At 43.6% G+C, this 15,812-nt stretch overlaps 1 protein-coding gene across 1 annotated transcript in view; it reads right to left on the bottom strand.

The window, feature by feature from the left end:
* The window catches only part of IMPACT (impact RWD domain protein), a 36,040-nt gene extending 24,225 nt beyond the window's left edge, over nt 1-11,815 (bottom strand). Inside the window, exons 1-4 of the mRNA XM_044293487.1 lie at nt 11,755-11,815; nt 7,663-7,791; nt 7,481-7,533; nt 5,519-5,581 (exon numbers count right to left, since the gene is read on the bottom strand). Of these exons, the coding sequence (XP_044149422.1) occupies nt 5,519-5,581; nt 7,481-7,533; nt 7,663-7,791; nt 11,755-11,790 (281 nt within the window). The 5' untranslated portion in view covers nt 11,791-11,815. The remainder of the gene's footprint in view (nt 1-5,518; nt 5,582-7,480; nt 7,534-7,662; nt 7,792-11,754) is intronic.
* Nucleotides 11,816-15,812: the final 3,997 nt, after the last annotated feature.

The following is a 15,812-nucleotide window of genomic DNA, read 5'->3' as shown; positions in this document are numbered from 1 at the left end:
CTAGTCTGATAACCGTGGAAACGATCCCTCACCTTTTCAAGGAGACATAGAAGTGGGATAGCAACGCTGAGGACGGCATCATCGGCACCGGCCATGTTGGTGAAGTATGCGAAACAGCGCAACACGGCAGACACATCCCGCATGGAGGCCCACTCGTTGGTGGTGAAGTGGTGCTGTTCCGCAGAGCGACTCGCCCGTGCGTGCTGCAGCTGAAACTCCACTATCGCCTGCTGCCCACACTTTCTGCAGCAGCTCTGACATATCGGCACATGAGCCAGGCAAGGGATGTGCGTCAAACCGGCTAGGCCCAGAGCTGCTACGAGATTTCGCCCAGTATCGCACACCACCAGGCCGGGCTTGAGGCTCAGTGGCACCAACCACTCATTGTTCTGTTGTTCCATGCCTGTCCACAGCTCCTGAGCGGTGTGGGTTTTTTCCCCCAAACAGAAAATAGCCTGCTGTCGTTTCCCCCTGGCTGTGCTGAAGTTAGTGGTGAAGGTGTTACGCTGACCGGATGAGGAGGTGGTAGAGGAGGCAACAGGAGGCAAAGATAAACGTCCTGCAATCCTCGGTGGCAGAAGGACATGCGCCAAACTGCTATCCGCCTCAGGACCAGCCGCCACTGCATTTACTCAGGTGCAGTTTAGGGAGAAATAACGTCCCTGCCTGTGCTTACTGGTCCACGTATCGGTGGTTATCTAGACCTTGCCACAGATGGCGTTGTGCAGTGCACACCTTGGTTGTTCAGGGCTCGCCTGGAAAAGTAGTGGCGGATGGAAATCATGAATTGTGGGACAGCCACCGCCATAAGGTTTTTAAAAGTTTCTGTCTCCACCAGACGGAATGACAGCATTTCAAAGGCCAGGAATTTTGAAATGCTGGCATTCAGGGCCAGGGATCGTGGGTGGGTAGGGGGGTACTTCCTCTTTCTCTCCAGTGTTTAGGAGATGGACAGATGAACGCTTCCATGGGACAGTGTGGAGATGCTTGGTTACGGAGGTAATGGTGCTGCTGCCACATCCTCTGTTTGGAGGGTGGCAGGTGCCAATGTCACTCCAGAGGGGGAGGAAGAGGCCGAGACTGCAGTAGATGAGGGAGCAGGAAAAGCCTGGGATCTTTTGTGGTTTTTGAGGTGTCTACTCCACTGCAGGCTCTGATTGCACAGCGTAAAAAACACTTGCGTCTTGTCGTCAGCACATTGTCTGAAGAACTGCCACGCCAGGGAACTCCTTAGAGCTGGCTTTGGTGAGCTCAGTCCCTGGGTGCGGTGGGCAGTAGCAGGCGTACTGGCTAGGGGATGGCCACTCTGCTTTTGCACCCTGCTCCCTCTTTTGCTGTGCGGCTGGCGCTGTGTGACCCCCACATCTTCCTCCGAACTGCACACATCACTCGCATGACCTTGATTCCATGTGGGGTTTAGGACCTCATCATCCTCCACATCATGTTCCACCCACTTTTCACCCCGGTCCTCCTTGCCGGTCTGCACACTGCAGAAAGCCGCATCAGTTGGCACCTGTGTTTCGTCATCATCAGAGACGTGCTGCAGTGGTCCTCCCATGTCCACATCCTGAAACATAAGTCGTTGGGCATCGGTGCACTCAATTTCTTCCACTTCTGGGGCAGGGCTATGTGGACGGCAGGGCTATGTGATGCCAGCAGAGTCATCAAAAAGCATAAGAGACTGCTGCATGACTTGGGGCTCAGACTGCTTGGCTGATTAGGGGGTGAGGTGAAAGACAGATGCCCATGGGCTGCAGGTGCCAACTCTGCGCTTTCAGCAGGAGACCGGGTGGGTGACAATGTGAAGGAACTGGAGGCACTGTCAGCCATGCGATCTACTACCGTCTCTACTTGTTTTGGCCTCACCATTCGTACACTAGTATTCGGGCCTGCAAAAAACGCTAAACGTCCTGTCGCCTACGTGCACCTGAGGAGGGTTTTTCATTTAAGCTGGCACAGATGAACCACGTCCTCTCCCTGCAACAGGAGCTCCACCAACACCAGCAGCACCACGACCAGGGCCACGTCCCTTATTTGATGCTCTCCTCATTCTTTGAGGTCACCCACCGAACTAACAAACAGATTAACAATATTAAGCCCTTCCCGACCTATGACGTACTACTACATCATGGGAACCACTGCGTTCCCGCAATTTGATGTAATAGTACGTCATGGTGATCGCGCGGGCACCCTGCTGTATCCGCCGGCATCACTGTAAAAGCCGGATTGTGTCGGGTGACTCAGTGTCATACACTAACAGACAATGCATTACAATACAGATGTATTGTAATGTATTGCAGAGGGGATCAGAAATAAAGTAAAGTAAAGAAAAAAGTTACAAAAAAAAGTGTTTTTAATAAAATGAATAAAGTTATACAATTAATAAAGTAAAAAAATAAAAATAAAACACCCCTTTCCCCTTATTTTATAATGAAAAACTGAAAGAAAATAAAACCCCACACATATTGGGTATCGCCACATCCATAAAGACCGGCTCTATAAGTATATCACATGATCCACTCTGTCCGATAAACACCATAAAAGAATAAAATAAAAATGGTGTAAAAAAAGAGCCTTTTTTGTCACCTTACATTACAAAAAGTGCAACACCAAGCAATCAAAAAGGCGTATGTCCGACAAAATGGTATTAAAAAAAAGCGACACCTCATCCCGCAAAAAATGAGCCCCTACCTAAGACAATAGCCCAAAAAATAAAAAAACTATAGCTCTCAGGACACTAAAACATAATTTTTTTGTTTCAAAACTGCTATTATTGTGCTAAAGTGAAATACAGAAAAAAAATAAAAATACATATTAGGTATCGCCACGTACGTAACCAGCTCTATAAAAATATCACATGACCTAACCCCTCAGGTGAACACTGTAAACAAAAAAAAAAGGGTGTAAAAAAGACATTTTTCTCACATTACATCACAAAAACAGCAAGTGATCAAAAAGGCATGTATGCCCCCAAAATAGTACCATTCAGACCGTCACCTCATCCCACAAAAAATGAGACCCTACCTAAGAAAATCTGTCAAAAAATAAAAAAGCTATCACTCTCAGACAATGGAGACACTAAAATATGATTATATTTTGCTTCAAAACTGCTATTATTGTGCTAAAGTGAAAAAAAAAAAAAAGTATACATATTAGGTATCGCCACGTCCATAACAACCAGCTCTATAAAAATATCGCATGACCAAACCACTCAGGTAAAAAAAAAAAGAAGCCATTTTTGTCACATTACATCACAAAAATTGCAACAGCAAGTGATCAAAAACACGTATGCCCCCCAAAATAGTACCAATCAGCTGTCACCTCATCCCACAATGAGACTCTACCTAAGAGAATTGGTAAAAAAATAAAAAAGCTATGGATCTCAGACTATGGAAAAAATAAAATATCATTATTTCGGTTTCAAAAATGCTATTATTGTGTAAAACTTAAATAAATAAGAAAAAGTAGACATATTAGGTATTGCAACATCCGTAACGATCTGCTCTATAAAAAAGTCACATTACCTAATCCCTCAGGTAAACGCTGTAAAAATAAATAAATAAATAAATAAAAACTGCGCCAAAACAACTAATTTTTGGGTCACCTTGCCCCATAAAGTGTAATAATGAATAATCAAAAAATCATATGAACCCAAAAATGGTACCAAAAAAAGTCAACTCTTTCTGAAAAAAATGAGCCCCTGCACAAGACGATCGGCAGAAAAAAAAAGAAAGAAAAAAAAAGGCGTTCAGAAAATGGAGATACAGAAACCTAATTTTTGTTTTTGTTTTCACTTTGTGGTCACTTTTTTGAGTTTCTACTGTAGGGGTGGATCAGGGGAGCTTCAAATGGGACATGGCATCTAAAAACCAGTTCAGCTAAATCTGCCTTCAAAAAACCATATGGCGTTCCTTTCCTACTGTGCCCTGACGTGTGCCCTGACGTGTGCCCGTACAGCAGTTTACGATCACATGTGGGGTGTTTCTGTAATCTACAGAATCAGGGTAATAAATATTGAGTTTTATTTGGCTGTTAACCCTTGCTTTGCTACTGGAAAAGATGGATTCAAATGTAAAATCTGCCCAAAAAGTGAAATTCAGAAATTTCCTCTCCATTTTCCATCAATTCTTGTGGAACACCTAAAGAGTTAACAAAGTTTGTAAAATCAGTTTTGTATACCTTGAGGGGTGTAGTTTCTAAAATGGGGTCAGTTGGGTGGTTTCTATTATGTAAGCCTCACAAAGTGACTTCAGACCTGAACTGGTCCTTAAAAAGTGGTTTTGGAAATTTTCCGAAAAATTGCAAGATTTGCTTCCAAACTTCTAAGCCTTCTAACGTCTCCAAAAAATAAAATGTCATTTTCAAAATGACCCAAACATGAAGTAGACATATGGGGAATGTAAACTAATAACAATATTTGGAGGTATTATTATCTATTATAAAAGTAGAGAAATTGAAATTTGAAAATTTGCTAATTTTTCTACATTTTTGGTAAAAAAAAAATTATGAATAAAAATTATAATTTTTTTACTCATTTTTACCACTGTTATGAAGTACAATATGTGACGAGAAAACAATCTCAGAATGGCCTGGATAAGTAAAAGCGTTTTAAAGTTATTACCACATAAAGTGACACGTCAGATTTGAAAAAATGGCCTAGACAGGAAGGTGAAAACAGGCCCAGGGTTGAAAGGGTTAATTTCCCTTTCACATATCCAGGTGTACCTCACACAAAAAAAATGGGTATAGGTCACCCACCGAACTAACAGAAGATTACCTATTATATTTTTGTGTCAGGGGTACAAAGATGGTGGATTGCACCCACAAAAAAATCGCTATAGGTCACCCACAGAATTTAAATCAGATCATTCATATGTATATACACTAGAGAGTCAGGGCAGCGGACTCCTTATAAATAACCCAGCAGCGGCCCCCCCTGGGTTGTCACCCTAGGGCAGTGATGGCTAACCTTGGCACTCCAGCTGTGGTAAAACTACAACTCCCAAGATGCCCCCCTTGCTTGGTTGCTCTCAGAACTCTATAGAAATAAATGGAGCATGCTGGGAGTCGTAGTTTCACTACAGCTGGAGTGCCGGTTAGCCATCACTGCCCTAGGGAGTGTAAGATTGAAATAATGGTAGCGCGGGTGTTAGATTTTGAATATCTAAGCTTTATTAAATACCCGAACACCGAACTCAAACTTTTCAGGCAAAGTTCGGGTTCAGGTACCCAAATTCGTAAAGTTCGGTATGGAGTTCGGGTTCGCTCAACACTACTTATAACTACTTCAGTATACCAAGAAACATCTGACAAAAATATCTAATAACATTGGAGCAGCAAACTTCGTGAAAACTAAAATTTGTGTCAGTTTCAAACCTTTTGGCCACAACAATCCAGCATCCCATGAGTCACATGGATGCTACGCTACTGACAAATTGCTCTCACAGAATTCAAAATAATACAGAAGATAACATCAAATGTGTTTATAAAAAATAAAGTTATAACATTTTTAACTTACACGTAAATGTCCTCTAGACTATTTGATAGTGTCAAACGATCTTCACCCCGAAGCCATGGAGCACTGTGTGGGAACATGCACAATATGGAGAAAGCAGAACAATATGAGGCAGATAAATATGTGTTTCTTTGTCAAGTAAATATGCAATACTCTCTAAATTAGGCTTTTCCCGATTTAAGATCCAGCAGAGGCTCTCAAATACAGCAGAGGATCTTAATACATCCGGAGGCATCAGTTTCGGACAGACCTGGTTGTATCAAATCTAAACTGAAGAAACCGTATCCGGTATGAAAATCATTGTTATGATTTTTTTTTTTTTTAGCAAAATAAAACAAAAAACATGACGGATCCGACACCATTGATTTACATGCCAAATTGTTCCGTTTCGTAGACCGGACACAAAACCGCAGCTTGCCGCAGTTTTGTGTCCAGTCAAAAAACACTTACAAAACGGATCAGAATGCATCCTGATCGGTTTTGTCCCCATTGACGATGATAATGACAAAATGTATCCTTTTGGGCCACAACGCAAGTGTGAAATAAGGCCTATATTTAGATATCAACTAAAGGTATAACCAATTAAAGGGAACCTGTCAACAAGATCATGCTCCAAAGAGCTGACAAATTTTAGAGAACACATACCTTTAAAGGGGTTGTGATGACCTCAGAATACTCAGGATAAGGGTCCATTCACACGTCCGTTTTTTCTTTCCTGATCTGTTCCGTTTTTTCAGGAACAGATCAGGACCAGATCTGGACCCATTCATTTTCAATGGGTCCTGGAAAAAATCGGACAGCACAATGTGTGCTGTCCGTTTCCGTTGTTCCGTTCCGCATGTCCGTTTAAATATAAAACATGTCCTATTCTTGTCCTGAAAAATCGGATCCTGGTACAATACAAAGTCAATGGATCCGCAAAAAACGGATGACATTCGGATGTCATTCCGTATGTCATCCGTTTTTTGCGGATTCCGTTCCTGGAAACACATAACAAATTATTTTTTTTTTTCAATTTTTTTTCAAAGAAATCCAAACAATTTTATTTGATTATTGAAATGTATACATGTTTCCGTTTTTTGCGGATCCGCAAAAAACGGATGACATATGGATGACATACGGAAACATTTTCAGGAACAACGGATCCGCAAAAAACGGACCGTTTTTCAGGATGAAAAAAAACAGGACGTGTGAATGGACCCTTAGGGTTGTCACGATACCAAACGTTTTAAAAAAAATCACAGAAAATAATATAATAATGCACTAACACAATAGATGTAAGCATTATATATGGACTAAGCCCTTATTCTGGGACTCTTAGCCAATATATTTTGATCAAAACACATCTGTGCCCACCTACCCCTGCCAAGGTGGTCTCAGTCAGGCAGGTCCTGCTCTAAACCTACCTATGCCGTTGGGCATCTATGTTCAGGAGAGCAGACCCTGCACATATAGTTACCTCTGTGCATCCAGAAACCGATGAGAGGAGGAGCAAGCACACCTATATGTACCACCTAATCAAGGCGGTCTGTTTGATAGGAAGGGCAAAAGTGTCCAGGAATGCTACTCGCCCAGGACCGATAAGCGTAACATCACTTTTGCATACTAAACATGCTAGGATACATGCCAGATCTAAGTATGGGTTAAAGGGCTTGTCCGAGATTTTGATATTGATCCCCTATCCTCAGGATAAGTCATCAATAGCAGATCAGTGGGGGTCAGACTCCAGGAACCCCTGGTCTAGGCGAGTCCCATTCAAGTGAATAGGCCTGGGCTGTAATACTGAGCACTGCCACCATCGAATGGACGGTGCTGTGCTTGGTATACTGCAAGGAAGCTGCAGAGCTCACTGGAGGACATGGTCTCCTCAAACAGCTTATCAGCGGGGGTGCCGGGTGTCAGAGGATAGGTCATCAATATTAAACACCTGGAAAACTCCTTTAATAATAAGGCTGCAGAACTTACTTTAGTTGGTACAGAGGAGGGGCTGCAGATGGGTATTCTGGAGGAAGTATCACCTAGCAAAAAAAATAACATTTAGTAGACATATCAGAAGATGCTCCTACCGGTACACAAAACCCATGTACCTAATCTGGTATGGTTTATGTTGGAGGAAGCAGAATAGCAAGAAATCCTGATATGACTACCTGCAAACAAAGTGTCCACTCAGGATGATCCAGAGAGTTGGAGATTTTTATACAAAATATCCGTGCGGCTTCATCTATTACACACCAGTCATCCCCATAGATAGAAGAGAGGGCTTCAATTTCATCAATCTAAAAAAACAGATAAACGTTATACCATGTATGTCAATCTATAGAAATAAGATGGATTTTTAAGTAACATTTGAGGATAATCAGTGCTAAGGGTTCATTGCCACGAACGTGTGCAGCCTACACCTATCATGGCCTGCAAACAGAGGGTCCACAATATACGGGCACTGCCCGTGTTCTATTTTTGTGTGGTTCGGACTGAATCTTGCGGATTGTGGGTCCACATCCGCAAATGGCGGCCACACGGTGCAGGCATGGGGCGCATAGATCCAGTGATTTGGCAAAGTTTATCTTCGCTGGGGTTGTCCGGATCAAAAAAATAAGGCGAGTGCAGTGTTTTACAATGTAGTGTGCTAACAGGTCCGGCACAGTGCCGATCTAGTGAGGGTGCTGCTACATGTTCAGGTTTTTTTATACAGTTTTTGAAGCCAAAACCAGAAGTGGATTGAAAAAAAATGTAGAAGTTGTATCTGTCCTTAATAGGGATGAGCGAACTTGTGTTTTCAAGTTCAAGGCATACAAGGTTCCAGTTATCTAAGGCCTCTTTCACACGAGGGTAACGGATGAGGTCCGGATGCGTTCAGGATGCGTTCAGTGAAACTCGCACCATTTTGCAAGCAAGTTCAGTCAGTTTTGTCTGTGATTGCGTTCAGTTTTTTCCGCACTGGTGCAATGCATTTTGATGCGTTTTTCACACACGTGATAAAAAACAGAAGGTTTACAAACAACATCTCTTAGCAGCCATCAGTGAAAAACGCATCGCATCCGCACTTGCATGCGGATGCAATGTGTTTTTCAATGAAGCCCCATTCACTTCTATGGGGCCAGGGCTGCGTGAATAACGCAGAATATAGAACATGCTGCGTTTTTCATGCAACGCAGAACTGGAAAAAACTCTCCTGTACACAGTCCCATTGAAATGAATGAGTCAGGATTCAGTGCGGGTGCATCCACGTGGAAAACTCGCTTGTGTGAAAGGGGACTAAGAATTCCGCTATGGATTCCGCTACCATGGACCATAACCAGTGGAATCCATAACGGAATTCTTAGATAACCCGAACCTTGTATGCCAAACTTGAAAACACAAGTTCGCTCATCCCTAGTCCTCAATACGTTCTCTCTTGTTATGATCCACAACTGATTTTGGCTTCAAAAACTGCATCAAAAAGCCTGCATGTGTGGCAGCCCCCCGAGCCGGATAGCCAAATTGTCATCAGCAGTAGCCAGCTCAGGCTGGGCACAAGCAATAAACGTGAACCCGGCCTCGCTGCACATAGTGGGGGAGATCGATCAGCGCAGTTTTATAAGCTGGTGAACATAGTGCACACTGTCAGCTTTCTCCCTATACACAGCATCATCCGTGGTGCAAGCCACAGCTCATGAAGACGAGGGCTCGCACATCACTGAGTGGACTGCAGTGCTCATACAGGGAGTGCAGAATTATTAGGCAAATGAGTATTTTGACCACATCATCCTCTTTATGCATGTTGTCTTACTCCAAGCTGTATAGGCTCAAAAGCCTACTACCAATTAAGCATATTAGGTGATGTGCATCTCTGTAATGAGAAGGGGTGTGGTCTAATGACATCAACACCCTATATCAGGTGTGCATAATTATTAGGCAACTTCCTTTCCTTTGGCAAAATGGGTCAAAAGAAGGACTTGATAGGCTCAGAAAAGTCAAAAATAGTGAGATGCAGCACTTATAAAATTGCAAAGCTTCTGAAGCGTGATCATCGAACAATCAAGCGTTTCATTCAAAATAGTCAACAGGGTCGCAAGAAGCGTGTGGAAAAACCAAGGCGCAAAATAACTGCCCATGAACTGAGAAAAGTCAAGCGTGCAGCTGCCAAGATGCCACTTGCCACCAGTTTGGCCATATTTCAGAGCTGCAACATCACTGGAGTGCCCAAAAGCACAAGGTGTGCAATACTCAGAGACATGGCCAAGGTAAGAAAGGCTGAAAGACGACCACCACTGAACAAGACACACAAGCTGAAACGTCAAGACTGGGCCAAGAAATATCTCAAGACTGATTTTTCTAAGGTTTTATGGACTGATGAAATGAGAGTGAGTCTTGATGGGCCAGATGGATGGGCCCGTGGCTGGATTGGTAAAGGGCAGAGAGCTCCAGTCCGACTCAGACGCCAGCAAGGTGGAGGTGGAGTACTGGTTTGGGCTGGTATCATCAAAGATGAGCTTGTGGGGCCTTTTCGGGTTGAGGATGGAGTCAAGCTCAACTCCCAGTCCTACTGCCAGTTTCTGGAAGACACCTTCTTCAAGCAGTGGTACAGGAAGAAGTCTGCATCCTTCAAGAAAAACATGATTTTCATGCAGGACAATGCTCCATCACACGCGTCCAAGTACTCCACAGCGTGGGCTGGCAAGAAAGGTTATAAAAGAAGAAAAATCTAATGACATGGCCTCCTTGTTCACCTGATCTGAACCCCATTGAGAACCTGTGGTCCATCATCAAATGTGAGATTTACAAGGAGGGAAAACAGTACACCTCTCTGAACAGTGTCTGGGAGGCCTGTGGTTGCTGCTGGACGCAATGTTGATGGTGAACAGATCAAAACACTGACAGAATCCATGGATGGCAGGCTTTTGAGTGTCCTTGCAAAGAAAGGTGGCTATATTGGTCACTGATTTGTTTTTGTTTTGTTTTTGAATGTCATAAATGTATATTTGTGAATGTTGAGATGTTATATTGGTTTCACTGGTAAAAATAAATAATTGAAATGGGTATATATTTGTTTTTTTGTAAAAGTTGCCTAATAATTATGCACATTAATAGTCATCTGCACACACAGATATCCCCCTAAAATAGCTAAAACTAAAAACAAACTAAAAACTACTTCCAAAAATATTCAGCTTTGATATTAATGAGTTTTTTGGGTTCATTGAGAACATGGTTGTTGTTCAATAATAAAATGAATCCTCAAAAATACAACTTGCCTAATAATTCTGCACTCCCTGTATATACCGATGACCTATCATCAGGATAGGCCATCAATATCTGGTTGGCGGCACCCCCGCTGATCATCTGCTTGAAGATGGCGATCTGTGAGAGCGCTGCTTCCTCGTCGTCTCATCAGTGTAATGACAAGTCCTCGCTCCATTCCAGTACGTGAAATTAGACTACGCTACTGCTCCACAGGAGACGACGGGCAGTGTGGTGAACAGGAAGCGGCGATCCCGGAAAAAGCTTTTGAGCAAAACTCAAGTTGGGCCGGTAGCTGTGAGAAGTTCTGTGGATCGGATGCGGACTCATTCATGTCAAGGGGGCCGCAAAAGATGCGGACACCACACCATGTGCTGTCCGCATCCGCACTTCTGTTCCACGGCCCCGCAAAAAAGATAGAACATGTCCTTTTCTTGTCCATTTGTCGGACAAGGACAGCAATTGTTACAATGGATCCGCAAAAAGAAAATGGATGCAATACGGATGTCATCCGTTTTCTTTGCGGATCTGTGTTTTGCGCACCGCAAAATACATACAATCGTGTGCATGAGCCCATAAAGTGTAAAGTTCTGCGTTTTCTGTTGGCTCACAAACAATCACGGATAGAAATCACTGACTGCGTGGAAGCTGCAAACTGCGCAACGCACACAGCGGGTATCCTTGTTCTGCAGACAGCAAAACACATACTGTCGCCCCAATGAGCCCTAACACTGAGGTGCACCATGAACATCAGGTAGCCATAGCGGAGTGGGGGTTTGTCCACATGAGGCAGCAGGAACCCTGCCTGGCACTGGTCAGTAATTTAGAAGGTCAGGTAAATCCCATCCCTGTTACTTTCCCTAGTCATTGCCATTAGGAGTTTAGTCTGGCAGTGGTAAAAACCGCAGTGTGTAAACACAACCTCATAACTCGTTCACGAGAGCGATCAGTGTAAAGTGTGAGCGACCTCCGTGACTACATTAGATCTGTACATATCATGTAGTAAGCATGTGTACACTCACTTGGCTTTGTAAGTTTTCCTCTTCCGTGTCAGCCATGGAGCTCTCATGTGTTTCCTGTAAAGGGCTGCTGCAGTGCAATGATTGCACCACTAGATGGCGCTTGGCACCAGGATAGGATTCAGGGAGAAGCCCGTTGTACAGTATACACTATGCATGTAGTATGGGGATTCACTTCAGAGACAATTCTAACGCCAGAAATCCCGGGAGGGGCAGTTTGGAAAGTGGAAATGGCACTTTGACAGTTGCATTTTTCTCCTCAATGTATTTGCTATTGCCGCATACATAAAGACCCACACTATACAATTACCACGAGAGGGGAATGCTGTAAAAAAAACAAAACATAAAACCAATGCCAGAATTGCAGTATTTGGATTATTTGCCACAAAAAAAAAGCAATCAAAAAATGTTATGTACCCCAAATGATACCAATGAAAAGTACTGTATGTGTCATTCCACAGAAACCAAGGCCTCGCAAATCTCCATAGAACGAAAGTTATGGGTCCTTTTTTTTTTTTTAAAGCGTGTTTATTGTGCAAAAGTAGTAAAAAAAAAAAAAAAAAGATATGTATTTGGTATCGATGTAATCATAGTGCCCCAGAAAATGAAGTCATCATGTTATTCATAATGAAAAATAACCGCTGCAAAACTTAGAAGGTAAAAACTAAGTGAAATTAATGAAGCAACCGCATGCATGCCCGACCGGCCACTCCGTTCTTTTCAGGCGGTGTTGCAAAAGGTGCTTGACGAACTAAACCAGTCCTTCATAGTCTCCATACAGGGGCGTAACTACCATAGCGGCAGACCATGCGACCGCTATGGGGCCCAGGGCAAGAGGGGGCCCAGTCTTAAGCTACTTTCACACTAGCGGATCTGTGCTGCCGCTAGTGCACCATGCCGCCTGAAGTCCGCTCCGGCTCCATTTACTATAATGGGGGCAACGTGAACGCATAGCGCCCACACTGAATCCTGACCTATTAATTTCAATGGGTCTGTGTACTTAAGCCTTTTTTTTAACGCATCAGTTCTGCGTTGTGTGAAAAACGCAGCATGTTCTATATTCAGCGTTTTTCACGCAGCGCTGGCCCCATAGAAGTGAATGGGGCTTCAGTGAAAAACACATTGCATCCGGGAGCAGGTGCGGGTGTAATGCGTTTTTCACTGATGGTTGCTCAGAGATGTTGTTTGTAAACCTTCAGTTTTTTATCACACGCGTGAAAAACGCATCAAAATGCATTGCACCAGTGCGGAAAAAAAATGAACAACTGAACGCAATCGCAGACAAAACTGACTGAACTTGCTAGCAAAATATGCACCTTGAACGCATCCGGACCAAATCCGTCACGCTCATGTGAAAGAGGCCTAAAGGATTAACTTTTAGCAACTGAGGCAGTGGAAAAATGCCCAAGAGTCATTGAAAAGGGTTTAGGCAGAAACCCTTGTGTGCTGTGTGGGGGGCCTGGTTTGGTCCTTGCTATGGGGCCCTTACCTCCCTATGTACGCCACAATCTCCATATTTTCCTGTTTAGGCTAGTATGACAGAGATGCAGCGGCTCTGGCAGGCTGTTTCGGTAGAGTACAATCTGCAGGAGTTCTCTGGATCTGGCATTGCTGGATACTGCTGCTAGACCCTATGGACTATGGTCCGGCAGAAATCCAGACACTGCCTGGAAAATATGCCGAGAATAGGCCAGATAAAAACCGCTACATAAGGGCTAATGCACACGACTGTTGGTGTTTTTGCGGTCTGCAAATTGCGGATCCACAAAACACGGATACCGATCGTGTTGATTCTGTATTTTGCGAAATGGAACAGCCGGCCCCAAGTAGAACAGTCCTATCCTTGTCTGTAATGCGGACAATAATAGGACACATTCAGTTTTTTTGCGGAACGGCCATGCAGACATACAGATATGGAATGCACATGAAGTCATTTCTGTTTTTTTGCCCTCCCATAGAAGTGAATAGTTCCATATTGGCCACAAAAAAAAAAAAAAACGAACGGGCAAAAAATAAGTTCGTGTGCATGAACCCGAAAGCAGTTTTTGTCCCAGCATTCTCTGCTGGCCACATAGGTGAAACTAGCCTTAAGGCTACATGCACACGAACGTTGTTTGTTTCCATGTCTGTTCCGTCTTTTTTTGCGGATAGGATGCGGACCCATTCATTTCAATGGGTCTGCAAAAAATGCGGACAGCACACCGTGTGCTGTCTGCATCAGTATGTCCGTTCTGTAGCCCCGCAAAAAAAATACATCTACTATTCTTGTCCGTTTTTAGGCATTGCTACAATGGATCCGCAAAAAAAAAACGGATGGCATACGGATGTCATTGATAAAAAGAGAAAGGAGTGAGCACTCACACTATCTGGACCATGGGGAATAAATATTATTTAATTCTTAATTAATAACACCACTCAAATACAATAAAATCACATAAAATAACATAAAATAATAGGTGGTACCAACACAAAATCACACTGGCGGGTGATAGTTGCACAAGCCTTGTATATTGAATTCACACTTGCCACCAACTGGGATTAAATGGTGGCAATGAAACCGCAGACCGTAAATGCAATGTCCCAATATAGATTCGTGTGGCTCCGGATTAAAGTGTCCACGTGTATGAAAATGTCTCTCACATAAACAGACTCTCCACAACTGGTACAGTATGTCCGCAAGGGGCTATAGGTATTATATGCCCAATTCAGGTTCCTACCTTAGTCCAAAGTTTTACCAGCTGTTCTCCGCTGGGCCGTCCTGCCACGAGCAGCAAGTGTGCCGGCCGCTTCGGCGTCTCACGTCACAGATCTCGAGCCGCTGGCGTCACAGTATCGCGGGAACACAGAATTTGGCTGGTATGGATGGTAGGCGATTATTCAGACCTGTATTCAGCTCCTATGTCTTAGTGGAGTATTGGTAGGATTCCTTATCGCATGGCCATGCAATGTATTTTATCAGAATCCAGTAGATTGGGTGGGCGCTTCTTCCAGTCACCAGTGGTGACTGGAAGAAGCGCCCACCCAATCTACTGGATTCTGATAAAATACATTGCATGGCCATGCGATAAGGAATCCTACCAATACTCCACTAAGACATAGGAGCTGAATACAGGTCTGAATAATCGCCTACCATCCATACCAGCCAAATTCTGTGTTCCCGCGATACTGTGACGCCAGCGGCTCGAGATCTGTGACGTGAGACGCCGAAGCGGCCGGCACACTTGCTGCTCGTGGCAGGACGGCCCAGCGGAGAACAGCTGGTAAAACTTTGGACTAAGGTAGGAACCTGAATTGGGCATATAATACCTATAGCCCCTTGCGGACATACTGTACCAGTTGTGGAGAGTCTGTTTATGTGAGAGACATTTTCATACACGTGGACACTTTAATCCGGAGCCACACGAATCTATATTGGGACATTGCATTTACGGTCTGCGGTTTCATTGCCACCATTTAATCCCAGTTGGTGGCAAGTGTGAATTCAATATACAAGGCTTGTGCAACTATCACCCGCCAGTGTGATTTTGTGTTGGTACCACCTATTATTTTATGTTATTTTATTGTATTTGAGTGGTGTTATTAATTAAGAATTAAATAATATTTATTCCCCATGGTCCAGATAGTGTGAGTGCTCACTCCTTTCTCTTTTTATCATATTGTTTGTCAATTTTTGGGTTCGGGCACCCAATTTGTGAGTTTGCAGCACCCGCCCGTAATTATCTAAGTGTGAGCCAACCACCAATTCATTCTATTTTTATACGGATGTCATTGTTTATTTTTTTTTGTGGATCCGCAATTTCTGGACCGCAAAACACATGCGGTCGTGTGCGTGTAGCCTAAAAGTTTGCTTTCCTTATGGGTTGCAAGATCTATATTCATCTCCAAAGTGTTGCAGTTAGACTTCCACATGCAGCATCCACCATGTTTGCCTACCTCCCATATTTGCAAGGGTGTACTTGTCCATGACAGAGAATGTTAAAATGTCTTTGTTTGTGGACAATGTCCTTCTCGCAATAGGGGTAATCCAGGAACTTGACATTGATGGCTTATACTCAAGATAA

The sequence above is a fragment of the Bufo gargarizans genome, chromosome 5 (assembly GCF_014858855.1).
Source record: "Bufo gargarizans isolate SCDJY-AF-19 chromosome 5, ASM1485885v1, whole genome shotgun sequence".
Taxonomy (NCBI): domain Eukaryota; kingdom Metazoa; phylum Chordata; class Amphibia; order Anura; family Bufonidae; genus Bufo; species Bufo gargarizans.
This window is presented reverse-complemented; position numbering and strand designations above follow the sequence as displayed.